Source organism: Microcebus murinus, chromosome 4, assembly GCF_040939455.1.
Source record: "Microcebus murinus isolate Inina chromosome 4, M.murinus_Inina_mat1.0, whole genome shotgun sequence".
NCBI lineage: Eukaryota > Metazoa > Chordata > Mammalia > Primates > Cheirogaleidae > Microcebus > Microcebus murinus.
In genome coordinates, this window is record NC_134107.1 from 83,334,542 (window position 1) to 83,354,357 (window position 19,816).

The window sequence follows — 19,816 nt, forward strand, 5'->3', positions numbered from 1 at the left end:
TATGAAATGAGCCTACAGGTTACTTTTCTCCTTGCAAAATTGGACGTTTTCCTAGCCATAAATTCCTGAGAGTTTACAAAATAATTTTCTTTTGAAGGAAACCCCAAAATGTTTTGGTAGCAGGGTAACATGAAAAGGCAATTGAATCAGGAATCAGATAAATCAACTAAGGCAGAAATTAAATGTGTATCAAGCACCTACTATCTGCCTATGACTGTGGGTACAGTCTGGTTGGAGAATTCAGACACAGACAGTGGCTACTATAGGACAAAATGGAGGCAAGTGGCCAAATGCACAGACCAGATGAGAAAGACTGAGAAGGGCCAAAAGGCAGACAGGTCACTGCTGATGCATATGGCCCAGGGGCTTTACTCAGGTAACGCAGCTTGCAGTAGGGCTTGAAGAATGGGTAGGATTTGGATCACACAGAAGAAGGGGGAAGGCGTGTGAGTAGAAAAGAGGCCATAGACAGGAAGTAGCTGATATAGCAGAAATGATCTGTAGAAGATCTGGTCTGACCCGGGCAGAGGTTTATGTAGACAGCTATGGGTGATGGGATGAAGGGTCTCATGGAGAAGATGATTGGCAGGGAAGATGAAGAACTCATAGAAGGCACGGATGATGAAGGACTTTGAAGGCCAAAGTTAACATTAAAAATTAAGGGATAGGTAGTGAGAGCTCTTTGGATTAATTTCTATCTATTTTTTTCTTCTTGGGCCACTTTTAGATGAAGTAACGCTATTAGTCATAGCAAGGTCCTCCCCCTCACTTGTCCTCCTATTTTCTTCTGCCAATTGTTAACATTTTCTTCCTTCTCTTCCCAGATGTTAACTCTTCCAACTCAGAGACCTCTCCAAATCTTTTTTCTTGTCTGTATTCTGAATAGAATTGCTGTGACATAGATGATGAATCTATTATAAATCCTAAGTAGATATATAATTCCTTTGCATTTGAAGCTCATCCTGATTATAAATTCTATTTCAGAAATAGTATTATTATTTGCTGTTATAATATATGTACACAGTTAAAAAAAGTCTAACTGGCCTTGGGGGAAGAAGGATGGTGGAGAGTAGGCAGACACGATCAAGATTTATAACAGTGTTGGTAAATTGGTGTGAGTACATGCACGTTCATCATATTATTCTTTTAAGTTTTTTTTTTTATTTCAGCATATTATGGGGGTACAAATGTTAAGGTTTCAAATAATGCCCTTGTCCCCCTCCCCCCACAAGTCTGAGCTTCAAGCGTGACCATCCCCCAGACGGTGCATGTCTCACTCATTATGTATGTATATACCTGCCTTCCCTTCCCCCTCCCACCCGTCCAATGCCCAATTAATCTAGTTCCTATGTATCCACTTAGATGCTTCTCAGTTAATACTAGTTTGCTGGTGAGTATATGTGATGCTTGTTTTTCCATTCTTGGAATACTTCACTTAGTAGTATGGGTTCCAGCTCTAACCAGGAAAATACAAGATGTGCTGTATCACCGTTGTTTCTTAGAGCTGAATAGTACTCCATGGTATACATATACCACATTTTATTAATCCACTCATGGATTGATGGGCACTTGGGTTGTTTCCACAGCTTTGCAATTATGAATTGTGCTGCTATAAACATTCGAGTGCACGTGTCTTTTTCATAGAGTGACTTTTGTTCTTTTGGGTAGATGCCCAGTAATGGGATTGCTGGATCAAATGGTAGATCCACTTGTATCGCTTTAAGGTATCTCCATATTGCTTTCCATAGAAGTTGAACTAGTTTGCAGTCCCACCAGCAGTGTAGGAGTGTTCCTATCTCTCCGCATCCGCACCAACATCTATTGTTTGGGGACGTTTTGATAAAGGCCATTCTTACTGGAAATAAGTGATATCTCATTATAGTTTTGATTTGCATTTCCCTGATGATTATAGATGTTGAGCATTTTTTCATATTTGTTAGCCTTTATTCTGTCTTCTTTAGAAAAGTTTCTGTTCATGTCCTTTGCCCACTTTTTGATAGGGTTGTTTGATTTTTTCTTGCTGATTTTCATGAGTTCTAAGTAGATTCTAGTTATCAGCCCCTTATCAGATGTGTAGGATGCAAAAATTTTCTCCCATTCTGTAGGTTGTCTGTTTACTTTCATGACTATTTCTTTGGCTGTGCAGAAGTTTTTAGTTTGATCATGTCCCATTTATTTATTTTTTGTTGCTGCTGTGATTGCCTTTGGGGTCTTCTTCACAAATTCTTTGCCTAGGCTGATGTCTAGGAGAGTGTTTCCAACATTTTCCTCTAGAATTCTAGTAGTTTCATACCTTAGGCTTAAGTCTATTATCCACCGTGAGTTGATTTTTGTGAGAGGTGGAAGGTGTAGGTCCTGCTTTAGTCTTCTACAAGTGGCTGTCCAGTTTTCCCAGCACCATTTATTGAAAAAGGATTCTTTTCCCTAGTCGAACACGTCCGATCTCATCTTTTAAGTTTTCTTTAACTCTGACATATTTCAGAACAAATTTTAAAAATAACAAAGTTACCAAAAAAAAAAAAAAAATGCAAACGGTGCTATCTTGTTTATAATGAAAACCAGCATCTCTCTGCCCCAACCTCTCACTCCTTCAAGTCCTGCTCCCCAGAGGCAACTTCTTTAAATTATTTTTATAATTTTTTCTGCTCATCTTAACTCCACATTTCTAAATTGCATACTTACACTACTATTTCTTGTGATGTTCAGAGTTAAACATTATTCTTGACTTGTTCCTATGAAAGAGAAGGATTCAACACTCACCTCACTTTCTCCTCTATTTTCCTAATTTGGTTAAAGTGAGGTTTTAAGATAATGCAGTAATCAGTGTTTATGCAATTATGACTATGAAAATATTATTTGCAGGAGAGCCATGTCAGATATGATTATTACATCTCCTTTCTTATATATTTTTTTCTCTGAAGTTGGTAGTTGAATTGATTTTTATTTGTTAACTCTTTCCCAGATTCTCCAGTAGAACTCTTAACTCTTCTCAGAATAATCGAACACGACAGGAAATCTAGCAATACCATTTTCCCCCTGAAGTCAGCCCTCTGAGACACTTTGCTGGCCTTCTCCAATCTGGGTCTGTTGTGAAGCTCTCACCCTCTCACCAACCAGAGAATTCCTGTTGTGTCTCTGTTTAGATCTCCAGTCTCTGGATTTAATTTCTACCCATTTCTTGACATGCACCCTTGTTTTGATGGAGTGTATCTCTTAGGAGTTTTCTAAGAAAGAATGTAGGGAAAATGAATATTTTGAATCTTTTTATGCCTAAGAATGTCCTTTCCTTTATTACAGTCTCACAAGTGACTGGGAGTATGGCCAAATGTAGAATTTCAGGCTAAAATAAGATTCCCTTAGAACTTTGAAGGTACTGTTCCATTATTTTCCAGAACTAATGTTGCATTGAGAAATCTTCTATTCTGATTCTTGATGTTTTCCTTTTTAACTTTTGAAAAACTTTGGAAATCTTCTATTTACCCAGTTATTCTGAAATTTTGTAATTATGTCTCTTGCTGTGGGTCTTTTTGTATTCATATTTTTTGGGGCAGGAAGTATGCCCTTTCATTATGGAAACTTCAATTCAGGGTAAGTTTCCTATATTATTTCTTCTATAATTTCTTTACATTCACTTTTTTCTTTCTCTTTCTGGAATGTACATCTGCTCCTAGATTGAGTCTTTATGTTTCCAATACATCCCTTACTATTTTCCACCAACTTTACTTTTAAGTTATTTTTTAATTTTAACTATCAAGTTTTAATTTCTAAGAGTTCTTTCCATTTCTGAGTATCTTTTTACATTTTTTTACTTTTTTGCATTTTGTTAGTGTTTGCATGTAAAAATGTATCTTATTTTTAAATAATGTTAATGGTAAGTATTCTTTAGTTTATTTTGATATTTTCTTTTGCTCACAGAATTGTCTCTACTATCTCAAAATTTTTATTTTGGCCTCTGTGTTTTTTACTGGAATCTTTTTTCAAATGTTTGCTGACTCTGTGCTGTGTAATCTGCTTAAGAATGAGAGATAACAAAGTGGACCGGAAGCTCTCATGCGCATGGGCAGGCTGGTAAATGGATGACTTTCACTGTAGGGAAGTCAGGCGGGTCCTAGACATTTTCATATACTGTGCTAGCCAGGACGAGATTCAGTTGACTATAATAGAAGAACTCAAATTAACAAATGCTTAATAACATGCAAATTAATTTTTTCCTGACATAAATAAAGCCCAATTTTGGAAGCCCAGGGCTTGTACGACAACTCTGCCTCATCAGGGATGTAGACAACATCTACCATGCTACACCACTCTCTTAGTGCAATGCCTCGTGGTCCAGAGAAAAAGTGAATTCCTAGTCTCTTTCTAGAAGTCCATACAACATTCTGCTGACACATTTTGGCTGGAAATTAAACACATGGCCACATCTAGCTATAAGCAAGGCTACAAAATGTAGTCTTTTAGCTGGATGCATTACTACATCAAATGAAATTGGAGTCTCATTGTAAAAAAGGAAGTAGAGAATGGATGTTAGGGTAGGTAATTAGCAGCCTAATTGTATTGAGATTTCTCCAGTGTCAGTATTTGTAAATCTTTTTTTCCCCCCTGGAGTTGGTGAGTTTCTCCAGAGAAGACTTCTCCAATTTCCCATCAGATAAGTCTCCCAGCAACAAAGCTGTAGCCTCTGATGCCCACATCACATCCCTTCAGCACACCTCTGATTTAGTTGCAGCAGCGGTGGGCAGGCTTGCTCACCTCACGTTGCTCTGACAAAGTTCAGCCTTAAGCACATGCTGTGTGTCTTTCTGCTTTCTGCCCTGGACATTGAGATGCGATAGAGCCTGCAAGGTCAGCACGAGAGTACAGCCCAGAGTCCTAAGGGAGTTAACACCCTCAGGGACAATCCTCACCCAAAGGGGGATGAGAACTGAAAGATGAGTGTTCCAGCCCCCATCCACTGGAGAGATGAACAACTGGAAGGTATCCTGTGCCTTCTCAGGAACCCAGGGGAGAACCGAGCCCCAGTTGCCCACAGCAGAAACCTTGCTAACACATACTTGTATTGCTTTCCCTTGTTCTCTGTCTCACTCTGCTTGCTACCTCACTCTTGCTTCCTGGGGCCATTGTCTGAAAAACATAATTGCTGAGATCTTGACTTAGATTTTGCTTTTGAAGAAACTCGGCCTAAGATAAAAGCAAATCTCATTCTTTAAATTTTAGGCTTAGATCCTTACATCTCTTGTACTCACATAAAACATCAATGTAACAGCCAGAAAATACCACACGTTGTCAAGAAGAGACATTTTTTTTTTTTAAAAAAGGATAATTCTTTATTACACTTCGTATTGCAGCTCACTTCCTATGATTCTGTGAAATATAGTTAAAGAACAAAAATGTATAGAAGAGGCTTGGGTCAAGAATCTATCATAACTAGCTAGCACAATTAGCAGATAAGACCAATCTGCCATTTATGAAAATGACAGATTTTTTTACATGCCTGTAAAAACTGAGATCTTAGGAAGCTTTAGAGAAGAACGTGGTCATCTGAAATTGACACTACTGCTAAAAATGGAACATACAATTGTTATAGGTTCTTTTGCACTTATTACATGGATGCAATGAATTGTTCATACATCTCTTTCACTTTCCCTAGCACGGCACCCGGAGCATATAGGCAATTAATTAATTCTTGCTGAATAAATGAATGAATGAATAGAATGAGAGTATGTACTAGTTTCTGTTTTCTAATCTTGTAAAATATTGAGAATAATGTGCTGACATCTTTGAGAGAATTTTTTGAAGATATTAAATATTTATAAAATATTTCACAGACTGTGAAGTAGTATCTAAAAGTTTGTTATTGACATAATAATTCAGACAAGGAAATAAATGGCTGAAAATATCTCTAAAATTTTCTATTCCTTTTTATACTTTAGATGAACTATGTGGTGGTATTTCAGGAAGTTATAAGTAGATCACAAATCAGTCATTTAAAATAAAAATCTTTAATTTGAACTCACTTAATAGGTAATTTTTGAACCAGAACAAGATGGCAAATCAATTACCTGTGGGATGCAAAAGCTTCAACAGAGAAAGAAAATAGAATGTGCTAGTGAGAAATTTATTTTATAATCCACATATTTATTGTGTAGTAAGCTGCATTACATTCTAATGACTGCACTATGACATTATAATGATTTTGTTGTCTTGACTAGATATTATGGCCTCTTAGTTCCTAAAGTTCTTAACAGAAAAGATCCATTAACCAATTTATGCATCTAAGCTCAGTTTAATGTGATTTAATGAGACTCATTGAATTTTGTGCAGTAAATCCCAGTTATATGTAGAGTGAGCCTGCCTGAGTACTCCAGGCAATAAAGAACTAAGGAGCAACAGATCCAACTATCCCATTTATTTGGACTCTCGGAGAGAGCAGGGAGGAGGCAGCAGAGGAGGGAGCAGGGAGGAGGGAGCAGGGAGGAGGCAGCAGAGGAGGGAGCAGGGAGGAGAGAGCAGGGAGGAGGCAGCAGAGGAGGGAGCAGGGAGGAGAGAGAAGGGAGGAGGCAGCAGAGGAGGGAGCAGGGAGGAGAGAGCAGGGAGGAGGCAGCAGAGGAGGGAGCAGGGAGGAGGGAGCAGGGAGGAGGCAGCAGAGGAGGGAGCAGGGAGGAGAGAGCAGGGAGGAGGCAGCAGAGGAGGGAGCAGGGAGGAGAGAGCAGGGAGGAGGCAGCAGAGGAGGGAGCAGGGAGGAGAGAGCAGGGAGGAGGCAGCAGAGGAGGGAGCAGGGAGGAGAGAGCAGGGAGGAGGCAGCAGAGGAGGGAGCAGGGAGGAGAGAGCAGGGAGGAGGCAGCAGAGGAGGGAGCAGGGAGGAGAGAGCAGGGAGGAGGCAGCAGAGGAGGGAGCAGGGAGGAGAGAGCAGGGAGGAGGCAGCAGAGGAGGGAGCAGGGAGGAGGGAGCAGGGAGGAGGCAGCAGAGGAGGGAGCAGGGAGGAGAGAGCAGGGGGGAGGCAGCAGAGGAGGGAGCAGGGAGGAGAGAGCAGGGGGGAGGCAGCAGAGGAGGGAGCAGGGAGGAGAGAGCAAGGAGGAAGCAGCAGAGGAGGGAGCAGGGAGGAGAGAGCAGGGAGGAGGCAGCAGAGGCGGTGGTACCCCTCCTTTTTTGCTGCGCCCTTGGGAAGATGCCCAATAATTCTTAGTGGGGGATAAACTTTGGCATTCTGTGTTGATTTATTTTCTTAAGTGCAGACGTACTGTGTTTAATACATTGTGCCTAGGGCTGCTGTAATAAACTACTACAAACTTGGTGGCTTAAAACAAAAGAAATTTATTGTCTCACAGTTCTGGAGGCTAGAAGTCCAAAATCTTCAGGTGTCAGTGGGGTCGTGTTCTCCTCTCTAAAGGTGGTGAGGGAGGATCCTTCCTTGCCTCCCTGATGGTTGCTGGAAACCCTTGGCATCCCTTGGCTTGTAGATGCGTTACTCCCATCTCTGCCTCTATCTTCATACGGCCTTCTCCCCTGTGTGGCTATGTCTCTCCTCTTCTTATAAGGACACCAGTCACGTTGGATTTAGGGCCCACCACAATTCAGTGCAACCTCATCTTAACTAATTACATCTGCAAAGGCCCGGGTTCCAAATAGACTCACATTCATAGGTACCCGGGGTTAGGACTTCAACGTAGCTTTTTGGGGAGAAACAATTCAACCCACAACATGTATCATCCACAATTCTATCCAAGAATGGAAAATAACACCACATTTTTTTTTTTTGTAAAGGTAAGGGATACTGTCTATGTTGTTTACAATCCTTACCTCTAACCAAAATCCAGTGCTATGCACTTGCAACTGTGTGTTCTTGAGAAAGAAAGAATGAGAAAAAGAAAAAGAATATGAAAAAAAAGAAAGTAGCAGATATGCATAAGGCATGTTTAAAGAGACTCAAGAATATATTCAGTCAGATACGCAAGTTATCAAGCAGTGAATTTTAGAAGTCAGATAAGTAAATAATGGAATAGTGAATACCGAGGTGACCAAAAAAGGTTTATTTTCCTTTTCTTTGTGATGGAATCACTAACTTAAGACGGAATGTGTAAGAACTGAATCAACCTCTGCAAACAGTGGAATATTCCAAACATATTTTTTTTACTGAGGACAGGCCCAATGAATACAGTGATGGGGAACAAAATTACTTAGTATTGAGAAAAGTATAAATAGAACACAATGTAAAGTATACACAAGTTGGACTTCCCTATTCAGAAAATGGATACAAGCACATTTGATTTTGCTTCAATTTTATCTGCAGTTAAGCCATTTATTGCTTTTGTCAAGCCTGGTAACCCTATTAGTACTAAGATTAAATGCATAATATCTTGGTCCACTGAAGAAAAGGAAGAAGTCTATAAAAGAAGAGATAATTTATTGAATTAATTTATAAAAGATCTCAGATGTCTTCAATGAAAAAAAAAAACCCTGTCCCTGTTCCAATATAACATTCAAATGAGAACATGCTGTTTTACAAATATAAACACATTTCCTAGGGTTTTTCTCCTACTTACCATCCTGCTGGAAAACTGCATCAACTCTACTTTGTATTCCTGGAAAGGTACTCGATATGCTTTGGGGATAACCTGGGTCCATGGCTTGTCTTTGGTTATCATATCTGATAAAAACAAAATGTTAAATAATTTAAAAACAATACAGAATATAACAGTTCTTTTTTAGTAGTATATACTTTACAAAGTCCCTTCACTCATGTTTTCTCATTCATTCCTCACAATGTCCTAGGATTAAGAATGATTAACTTCTCTACCTAAGAATTTAGGTTACATACTTATTTTGGGGTATCACTAATTCTAAAACAGGCTTCTGATTGCAGACACAATATTATTTCCAAAGAGAAGAGCTTATATTTTCTAAGACTTGTACTTAATTGGTACATAGTATATTATGTGCATATGTGTGTATGTATAAATGTAAATAATGAATTCAACTTGGGTAGAAATTCTGCAAGCTATCTGGATAACATTTGCTTGAGCATGTCAGAATTTAACTCATACATGAGAACTGGCTTAATTCTTTTTGCATCTCACCCTAGTGATTTATTAAGGTTCTCTCTGTCTCATGACACAGAATCCTCAATATTGAGATAGCATTTTAACTTAATAAAAATGAAATTTTCAAAAGCCATGGTAGCATTAATCATCTTGTGAAAAAGAATGCATTCTCACTAAAACCTATCACAGACCACCTAGATTTTTAAAACCTTCAGATGCTTGATTGTTAGTGGTTTGTACACAGGGTGAAGAAACCCAGTTTTCAACCTATAATTGAAAAATAGTTTACCTTACCTCCAGAGTTGGTCATTTACAAAGAAGTATGTTTTTCTTCCATAGGAAACAGCTGCGTCTATTGCTTGGACATTGCTTGGAAAGCCGTAGTTTGATATATGCCTGGGATACCCTTGCTGAATATCATAGCCACTCATAGCCCAGTATTGGTTGCCTGCCAATGATTCAGGTTATATGTTAAGTACAATTTTTCCATTCTTATAAAATAATATATATCATTTCTTGATCTTCAAATTTCATCATGGAAATGAAAATGGAACAAATAGTCTTTAAAAGATGAAGGTGATAAGTTAAGTTTGGGGGGGGGTATCATGGTCCTAATCTTTCCCCAGTACCTATAAAAATATTCAAACTTCTTAGCCTGACATTTGGGACCCCATAATGTGATGCCTTAGCTCATGTGACTTCTATACACAAACTAATTACAGTCTTGAGGAATCTTAGGAAATTATAACTGGGATGAGGATGGAGGGAGATTAAAGATGGCCTAGTGTGGTCTTCTCATTTTGTTGGTGGGAAGACTGAGCCCTGAATAGAGTACAGCCTGCTCAAGTTCACACGGTAGTTAGTGGTCAAGATGGGCCCAACCCTGGGCTCCTGGCCACAGCCTGGCTGGCATAATGCTCTCATGGGCTCACCTCTTCCGAACCTGGAAGCCACCACAAAGAAGTCCTGCCCATTCCTTTTATGGAACAACTAAGAAAAAATGAACTCTTTAGGATGTTACCTTTAAATAGGAAGACTAGGTCCTTGTCAAAATCCTCATAGGCAGCCTGTATACCATTTGGCAGGGATGGCCAGAATAGAGAAATAAAATTGAGTTCAACGCTTCGTAGCTGAGGATGTCTTCTCCAGAAGTACCTAATGGACATAAGAAAATACACACACACACACACACACACACACACACACACACACACAAAATAGTCTAAGTAGGTGTTTTCTATGATTCTTGGGATAGTAATGGCCCTTATAAGATTGCTGGAAGGTTATAACAACATGGTGATTGCAAAGTCTAGCATAGTGGCCAGCACAAGGCTAAGCTTTATGGTGATGTTGTCCATGTGGTAAGTACTTTACAGTTTTTGGAGGAGGCCACAGGAGTGATCTTACTTGATTATATTCGGCATTGCCCCTGCCTTACACATTGTATCTTTCATTATTGCTCCCACTAATGTTGAGAATATATAGCCATCCACAAAAGCAACCGCAGTACACTCAGCCAATCACAAAATTGCACAATCACAAATTAGCCAATGGAAAAACAAAAATTTCAATCAGTGAGATGATTGGTCACACAGCTGGCTAAGTGGTGGTTTCCATTTACTCGGCTGATTTTAGGCGGAATTGATGTCAGGTAAACTCAGCTATGGGGCTCCCAAGCAGCTGTAGCCTATGTCCTTTTATATCACCACCGACATCTGAATGTGTGCGTGTCTTAGGTTTATTTTCTCTCTTCCTAGGTGTTTTGAGTTATTCAGAAAAACACTAAAAATTCCAATGAGACACATATGTGAAGAATTCAAAGGAAAAGGTCAGTAGCTTGTGGTTAATTAGAATCCAGCTTTAAAGTATGTCAGTAAGAGAAACCAAAAGAAAGAATAGTTCAATTTTATACTTGTCTTTAAAGAAAAATATTTCTCCACGGAGTGTGGTGATAGCATCAAATGTCAATCTGGGGTCGCAGGCCATGGGTGTGCTTGGTCCGGTAGGTTGGATAGGGTTGTTTGAAGGTCCTGTGGGAGGAAAAAAAAGGACTTTTTATAAGCATAACTCCAGTGTGACTCTTAGTGTGCTGAAGACACTTCTCAGAAAGGTGAGGGGTCTTCACGTGTAGAGAAATGCTGCCAGACTATCCCACAAGGTATTAAAGTAACTGTGCATTTGGTCCTCTTAAAGTTTTTCTTTGCTTTTTAAATAAGAGTATTTATGGTTTTCGGGGTCATTTCCAAGTTAAGTTGTGAAGTAAAGAATTTTGAATTTTGTGCTCCCCCCCCTTAAATTCTAATCTAACCCTTCTCCCCCTCGTCGTTCCTCTTTCTACTTTTTTGGTCACTCAGTGTCCACTTCCTCCTTCCCCACCAAAATCCATCTTCCGGAAAGGATCTGATATTAGTCTTTTACTCTATATTATAAATTTTGGTTTACTTGTATCAATATCCTTTCTACAGGTGTTTGCATTTGAATGTGTTCTCTCATTGTAGGATGAAGGGCTGTACAAATAGTTGAGAGAATTTAAAACATGGGTGGGCAAGGGAAGGACGCATTGTTGCCAGGTGGGCAGGGGAAGGAGTTGACAATGGAGGTGGTTAGAAGAGAGCTCATCATTCCTGGAACTGCCACTGTTACAAAAATGCCCTGGTTGTGGTACTCTGGCATGCTTGACTCGACAGTGCTGTCCCACCAGAGGGGGAGAGCATTTTCCCCAATTGCACTGCACTCTGCTCCACTCTCTCTCATTCTGTTCTACTTTTCAGAGAGTAGCAAATCCCTTCTCTGGTTGCCTGTTTTACTCACATCCACTAGAGAGCAGGAAGGCAAGAGAGAGGAGAGATGCCAGGGTCTTACCCAGGCAGGACTTCTTATGACAGGGCATAAAACCCCGCATACCAATCCCTGAAAAATGTCAGTAATACTTTTAAAAAGTATCAGTAATTTAAAAAAATATATATCTTCTTTCTGTATTCCACTTCCATTCCCCTCCTTCTCCCACAGACAACTATTTTATTTTTTTCAGTTTTTTTAAATTTCAGCATATTATGGGGGTACAAATGTTAAGGTTACGTATATTGCCCATGCCCCCACTCCCCCCTCCAGACAACTATTTTAATATGTTCACTCTATATTTTTTGTTTGCATATTTCTTGAACATGCCTAGCTTTGTCTATATATGTTTTAGATCTATGTGGATTCATACATTGTATAATTTAATTAACGTTATAGAATATGTATCATTCTGTTTCTTTTTCACAAAGCATGAAGTTTTGAAGATCCATCTACATTGTTGCCATATGTGCATCTAATTCCGTGCTTATAACTGCTGCACATTACTGCATGGCATGCAACCACCACATTTTACCTTCTGATAACCCCTCCCCTCCCCACCCCCAGTGCCCTCTAACTTCCACCACCAGAAATAAGACTGCAGTGACCATCCTTGACATGACTTGTACATGGATAGCCCTTTATAGTCCTATGTGAGAATTTCTTTGCAAAACACATTTAGGAGCAGGATTGCTGTAGGAGAAGGGACAGTCGTATCTTTTTAGAATATACAAAATTGGAAAGCATAAAAAAGGAGGAGGAGGAAAAACAATCCCTACCAATCAAAGACAATGACTGGGAAGCATGTGTTGTATTTCTTCCTGATGTTTCTTTTAAGGCAGCAATGTGGGCTCAGCCCCACCCTAAGCCTCCTCTGCGGATGCTATATTACCCGGGACTGTCAGAGTTGAATTTGAGCTTGCCCAGAGTACAGACCAGCTAGAAGGGCAAAGGGAGAGAGATCCTGGGTTTTTTGACCTGCCCCCAGGCCCCACGTACTGTACTATTCTTTAGATGGCCTTACCGTAGATGGCCTGAATGCCATTGATGTCATCCTGAGGGAGCGTGTAAGTGCTGGGTTCGCTGAACGCGTAGTTGGGATACATCAAGGCACCGGCGTCAGAGGAGTGAGCGAGCCCCAAGGAATGGCCGAATTCATGAGCAGCAACAAGAAACAAGTTGTAATCTGAAATGCAAGCATGTGTGGTGAATGGCTCCATGTGGATCCAAGGGAGGTAGAGATATGACCTAAAGGAACACAACCTCAGAGCCAAGGCTGCCTGGGGAAACAGCTCTTCCCACTCCCGTCTTTTTCATCTTCCCTTCAGGTACTTGAGGAAGTGAACTTGGGAGGAATAAAGATACAAAGTCACAGGTAAGGAGTGTGAACTTCTCATCAAATTTTAGGACCACGAAAAGCTGTCTTTATTCCAATTCCCTCATTTTATGGATGTAGATCTGAGGCTCAGAGAAATTATGGCCGAGCCATGGGTTTCAAGACTCTAGGAACCCTCCTCCTCATGTGCTCCACACCCACCCTCTCCTGTGTCTCAGACCCTCAGCCTCATTAGTGGAGTCTCGGTGAGTGAGTAGTTAGAAAAGAAGCTGCCAGGCAGCAGAGGAGCCACAGATGCAGGGCTGGCTCATGTTGGCTTCCTCATTGCCCATAGCCTACCATTGGCTCTTCTCTGTTTGTGAGCTCTCCAAGCAGCTCTAGGAATTTTCCACTGGAGAGAGACAAACCCTGGCTCTTATTGCTCCCTTTCCCCATCTTTTAACTTCCATGATTGTAATGTCTTTCACAACTGGGAACTTAAAAACTTCCAAGGATCCCACTTCCTATCAGATAAAACCCAACCTCCTTTCCTTGGCCTTCAGAACCTCCTTCATGTGGCTCCAGTAGATATCTTAGGGCTCGACTTCTGTTATGAATCCTTCAGTCCAGCCAGTCTACATGCTACTTCACAAACACACTGTGCATGTTCCTACATGCCTACTTTTAAAAATAATAATAATGATGATAGTTGTAGATACCTACCACATGCCAGGCAGTGTAGTATTATTTCATCCTCATAATATTTTTCTGAGGTTTTATTAGCAACACATTTACAGTAAAGGATCTGTGTCAAACCTAGGTATAATAGTGAGATCTACATTTTTACCAAAATGGTCAACTTTCTGTTGATAATTAGCCTAGTAAAATTTGACCCATGCTCCAAGACTTGCTTTTTTATCACCACATGTGTTCATAAGTGCACTTCAGAAACCATCTTTGAGTGCCTTGAGTACTGTTTGAGAGAATGGTTGGGTGATGTGGTTCTTTCCTCTCCAGGAGGACATAGTCTAGAAGGGGAGATATATGTGCAAACAACTCAAATGCCCAGAATAATGAGAGAAAACAGTTAAAGAAAGAGATACAAAGATTGTCAGAATTCTGTGGTGAAGTTCTCATTTCCAGCTGAAGACAAGATAGAAGGTGGCCTTTGACATAGCATGGAAAGATGAGAGATTTTCAAAGGTGGTGCATGGGACAAGGAGAGGAAGCAATGTGTGCAAACATAGAGAAGATGGAAAGCACAGGGTATAATCTGGAAACAGGGAATGTGCAACGTAGCTGGTGTATATGAAAGATGGAGACAAGCCAAGAAAGATGAGGGAGGAAAAGTCACCTTCAATTCCAAGTGAAGATATTTGGACATTATTTGATGAAGAATATGTAAGAATTGAAACTTTAAAGCAGGAGAATAATATAATCCAAAATGGTCTTTCCAAAGACAAACTCTGCTGCAATGCTAGCAAAAATTAGAAGAAGCAGAGATTGGAGATGGAGAATCCAGTTAGAAATCTGGATCATTAGTTTCAGTAAGAGGGAATCATCTGAACTAGTGGAGGAGGCAGTAGGAATACACAGTATGGAGAATTGCTACTTATCCTTGGGTACACAAAGCTCCTAGCACAGGGGCTTAAGTAGAATAGACACAACATATATACTGAGAATACGGTAGGAAGAACAGGTGCCAAGCAAAGGTAGAAGGTGCCTTTCCTATTTCAAAAAAGTGCTCTCCGGCATATAGTTGCCCCATGGCCTGGTGAAGTACCACGTGGTCTGGATATACCTGTGCTCAGCCTTTTTTCTTCGGGAAGCCCAGCCCTTCTTAGTCTGGTCCTTCTGAAAGGAGTGGTTTGCTGCATAGGAACATACCACTGAAAAAGAGCTCCATGAAGATGAAATAACTACATGAGGGAGAATGTGCCTACTCTTTTCTAAATAGAATAATTTCTAAATGAATTTCTAAAACAAGTGAAAAATAGGCCCTTTCCAAACATCATTCTATTTCAGAATATTAAAAGACTTTATAGCAGTGGTCAGCAAACTTTTTCTGTAAATGGCCAGATAGTAAATATTTTAGGCTTTGTGGGCCAAAAAATCTCTGTTGCAACTACTCAGCTTTGCCATTGCAGAGTGAAAGCAGCCATGGTGATACATAAACAAATGAATGTGGCCCTGTTCCAATAAAACTTTATTTATACAAACAGAGTCTGGGCAGGATTTGGTCATGATCTGTAGTTTTCTGATCCCTCCCCTAGGAAGTAAGGTCAGTAATTAGCTTCAGGATTTTAAAAAAACCTAAATTGACTTAGAATTTTGAGGCAGAAAATTTTCAAATGATCAGTTTGTATGAGTCTGAAATTTTATAATAACTTGGGTGTGTACGGGTGTGTGTGTCTGTGTGTATGATAATGTGGAAAAGATTAATTCAGAAGCTGCATGTAGACATAACCTTGGTCAACTTACTGTTGAAGTTTGTGGTCCACGTTTCTTCTGCATCAAAATGAACATCTCCTCCAATGCCTGGGCCTGGCTGAAAGGCATGAGCAAGGATTCCATTGGGTCCATCAAATGGAGAGTTGTCACCATGATCTGAAATAAGACATTTTGTACTAGGTCCTTGCTGAGTTTCAGGTTAGCCAGGGAAGGCAAAACTGAGCATGATTCCTTTTCCTACCTCTTTGGACAAAAGCAATCTTGATGTCTGCTTCTCCCTGTGAGATTCTGGTGAAGGTCAGAGGTGATGCACCACTCCAGAGTTTAAAGGCCTTCTCAAAGGCTGCTCCCACTTCAGCTACTGACAACTGTTGGGTATGGCTTATAATCCTTCAAAATGAGAAGGTGTGTGAAGGGTTTGTTACGGTTCAGAACAGTAGACTATCAACAGATTGAATTGTTCCATTTTGGAGAGAGTTGCACACGTGATGTGGTACCCCTGGAGAGGGTATAAGGAGGGCATGCAAGCCTCAGGGCAGAAGACAGACACGGGTTCTGGATAAGTTTCGAAGTGTCTTTAAACCTCCATTTCCTTATTCATAAAATAGAAGATAATAAAATAACATCCCTCTTATAGGGTTGTTATGGGGATTAAATACATGTAAAACATTTAGTTCACTACTTGGCAAATATTAATAGTAGGATTTCACAAATATTAGGGATTATCATCATTATTATTATCAAGATGTATGAAAGTGGGGCCAGATTCTTTCTAGGAATCATTAAGTCTTTTTGGGGTCCTAAAGTGGGTCCTTAAAGAGATAGCCTAACATCGCCACACTCTTCTTTGGATTGTTAGAAAAGGAAGACTAAAATGGCAGGCTTTGGAGTGAAAAGAACCCATGGAATCTCTACCCTTGTATTCTCATACTCATTCGCTATTCACACTTCACTCATTCACTATTCAGAACCTGCCAGGGTAGGGATCTTTATCTATTTTCCCCAACTGTATACTAAGTCCTAGAATGGTGTTGGGCATATCATAAAAGCATAATCAATACTGGCTGAATGAATGAATGAATGAATGAATTCTGAAACTCTAGAAATATCACCTGTAGGTTACGTTAGTGTGTTCCCATTTGGGGCTTCCTGGGGTTATCATAAAACTACTACTGTCGGGCACTCCACAGCGAGGCTTTTCCATCACCTCCAGAGTTTCTGCATCTGGCTTCCCTGTCACATTCAATCCAAAAAATCGCTGCATTTCTTTAAGCTTTTCAACAACCATACTAGCGCTGTTCTTCCTTGCAGTCCGATATTGGTTGCTTGGTAATCGGTAGAACTTTTCTAGGTAGTCCTGGACAAAGACAAACACACAAGGGTCCTTGCTGTGAAATGGTCTTCAGTTCTCTGGGCATTTTGAAATCCTTTTTAAGTTATTAAAGAGGACAAACCAGAATTAATAATCTAATAGCCACAGGAACAATAACACAAACTTTTAGGTTGACTTTGAGAGAACAATGCCTATTAGAAAGAATAGTCCCTCATTCCCCCATTCAGTGCTCCAACTAATGGTTATACACAAAAATAGATCTCTCATAAAGGATAAGAACCAAGTGCAAAGTGCTAATATATAGTTGGGAGACTGCCTTAGTTTTATAACAAAAAATAGAACTAGCATTAACTGAATTCTCTTGAGGTATTAGTTGCATCAATGCAGATTTTCTTTTTTATCTTCTTTTCATTACTGTAGAAAAGGTTTAATCACCCTCATGAAGAAATGGAAACACACAGAAATAAGAAACTTGCCAGGTGACAGTTTAGCTTCCAACTCACCATGTTGCCTCTCAAATGACAACAGATAATTTGAAAAGAAGAACTCCAAATATGTTTTGTGGTAATGGCAGTATCATTGATATTAGCATTTTATTCACCAAGGTAACTCTTTGAAAGGGGCCAATACTTCTTTGGAAGTAAAGGTTCTGAGGGGTGTTAACAGGCCACTTGGGAAGCTTCTTCATCATACCTCATGCAGCCCATGAACACCTGGCATTTTGGAGGGGTCTTAGTTCATTTTCTGTTGCTGTAATAGAATACTAAGATTGAGGGATTTATAAATAAAAGGGTTTATTTTGCTGTTGGTTCTGGAGGCTGGCAAGTTCAAGACCAGGTGGCTGCATCTGGTCAGCTTCTGGTGAGGGCCTTGTGTTGTATCATAACATGCTGGAGAAGTGGAAGGGGAAGTAGGTACATGCAAAAAGGGGCAAAACACGAGGGGTGGCCTTGCTTTATAACAACCCACTCTCTCAATAACCAATCCCACAAGAATGAGAACACACTCCAGGGAGAATTAATCCCATCCCACAAGAGTAGCATTCATTTAACAAATAAGCACCTTTTAAAAGCCCTACCTCCTAACACTGCCGCACTGGAGACCAAATTTCCAGCATGTAGTTCTGAGGGCCACCCTTAGACCATAGCAGTAGGTGACACAGAACAGAGCATGTACTTTGGGATCAGACAGGTTTGGGTTCAAATCTTAGCTCTACCATGAATTATCTCTGAGTACTTGGATGTATTATTTATCTGATTTAAGATTCACTTTTGTTTCTGAAATGTAAATAATAATGCTCCTATCACAGGGTTGTCGTGAGAATTAAGTGAGATAGTGTTTGTGAAATGCCTAGCAAGGTGCCCTTCCCAAAGTAAGCACTTGATGGACTTTTGCTATTAACCCAGGACTTATTTACTATTACCGTGGTGAGAGATAACCCTCCAAAAGACAAGAAGAAGAATAATTTTCTAAAATTCTAATGCTAAAAAAAAAAGCTGTACATGAGAAATTTGTGACAGCATTACCTTGTGTTTCTTAAAAATTTGGCCCGACTTTAATTCTGTGAAACAATTCTGGTAAATAACTATTGGTTCTGCTTTTATAATGCTTCCAAAAGTTTGTAAACAGTTCACAATCTGGTGTTGGGAAACCTGATTACACTAAGAACTCATTTTCGGATCAAAATCTGATTACACTAAGAGCTCATTTTCTGATCAAAATCTGATTACACTAAGAGCTCATTTTCTAGTTCATTATAACCACCCATCCCCAGGTTCTCTTCTACATACAAAATTTTTAACTGCAAAAATATGTCCATATAGGAAATATCATATAGTAATTGAGTCACAAATACACTGGAAGGGAAAATCTTAGGTAAGTAGAAAGAAAACCATTTCGTTTTATAAATGCAATCATTCTTTCTAAAAGGGCTTGGCTCCCAGCTGGAGGCAGCTCTACGGCAGTATTTTCCCAGGCTTTGATGAGTTCAGCTTGGTTTCATGGTCAACTTTTAGATGGCCCAGTCCTTGCCAGCTTGGAACCCTTCAGATCACTAAAGGATATGTTCAACCTCAAGAAAATCACCTAGATAATCTCTTTTGGTCTGTTTTAACTAAAAAGAAAACAACCCACACAAGTTCCTAATAATCAGCAAATTAACCTAATTAACCTAATTGATGGTTAATTTACCTGAACGATTTTTGCATTTCTCCCTTCGGAAGGTACAGGAAAGGCCTTAGAAAGCTCCATGTGGAGTAACAGCAGAAGCGGAAGCGTCTTCAGACAGAACATGACGTTTTCTTTAAACACCACCCTATCTGGTCTCCTTTCTGCCCCTCTGGGCAGGGCCGTTCCCCTGGTGAGTGCCCTGAGTTCACAGCGTCCCCTGTCACCCACTGCTCTCCTTTGGTCCCTTTTAAAGCCATGTCTAAAACAATTGCTGCATCAGGAACATGGAGCAACACAGGCCAATTACACCCTGACAGTTTTGCAATTTTATAATGCGATTTAGTGCCCTTACATGGGGAAATCTTTCAACAGAACAAAATGCAATTTGCTACTCCTTGCCTTTGGGGTTTTTAGTTAGCAAAACTGTCTGGTCAAGGAAAACAGGAACTCAATTCTGGAGTTATCAGTGTACATTTTCTGACTGTATAAGATACTGAAGCTGTGTTAATTTGTGAAAGGAAGCATTGTTAGATTAGTGGTAGGGATCTTGGGACCAAGGAGCCTAACTAGAAACTTCTCTGTACTTATCCGCCTTCACTGTATGTAGGGAGATTGGGTGCTTGAGTGTGTTATCACAAGCAGGCTTTGTATGGGGGTCCCAGGGCAGCTTCT

The 19,816-nt window shown here is 40.0% G+C and overlaps 1 protein-coding gene across 1 annotated transcript; it reads right to left on the reverse strand.

Moving 5' to 3' along the window:
- Positions 1-8,012: 8,012 nt before the first annotated feature.
- Positions 8,013-19,399, reverse strand: MMP8 (matrix metallopeptidase 8). Its single transcript, XM_012770571.2, has 10 exons — positions 19,166-19,399; positions 16,755-16,999; positions 15,884-16,032; positions 15,673-15,798; positions 12,901-13,062; positions 10,951-11,068; positions 10,060-10,193; positions 9,333-9,486; positions 8,541-8,644; positions 8,013-8,381 (listed from the first exon to the last, which is right to left on the reverse strand). Exons 1-10 carry the CDS (start codon positions 19,265-19,267, stop codon positions 8,278-8,280), a joined length of 1,398 nt encoding a protein of 465 aa, XP_012626025.1. The 5' UTR covers positions 19,268-19,399; the 3' UTR covers positions 8,013-8,277.
- Between the last annotated feature and the right edge of the window lie 417 nt (positions 19,400-19,816).

Bases quoted from the DNA above. Each gene is read 5' to 3' on its own strand.
- MMP8 (XM_012770571.2), bottom strand. From the start codon at position 19,267: ATGTTCTGTCTGAAGACGCTTCCGCTTCTGCTGTTACTCCACATGGAG. The intron at 16,033-16,754 runs GTGATATTTCTA...CTCATTTTGAAG, and splicing joins CACACTAACGTAACCTACAG to GATTATAAGCCATACCCAAC. The intron at 8,645-9,332 runs GTAAGGTAAACT...TGTTTTTATCAG, and splicing joins GTAAATGACCAACTCTGGAG to ATATGATAACCAAAGACAAG.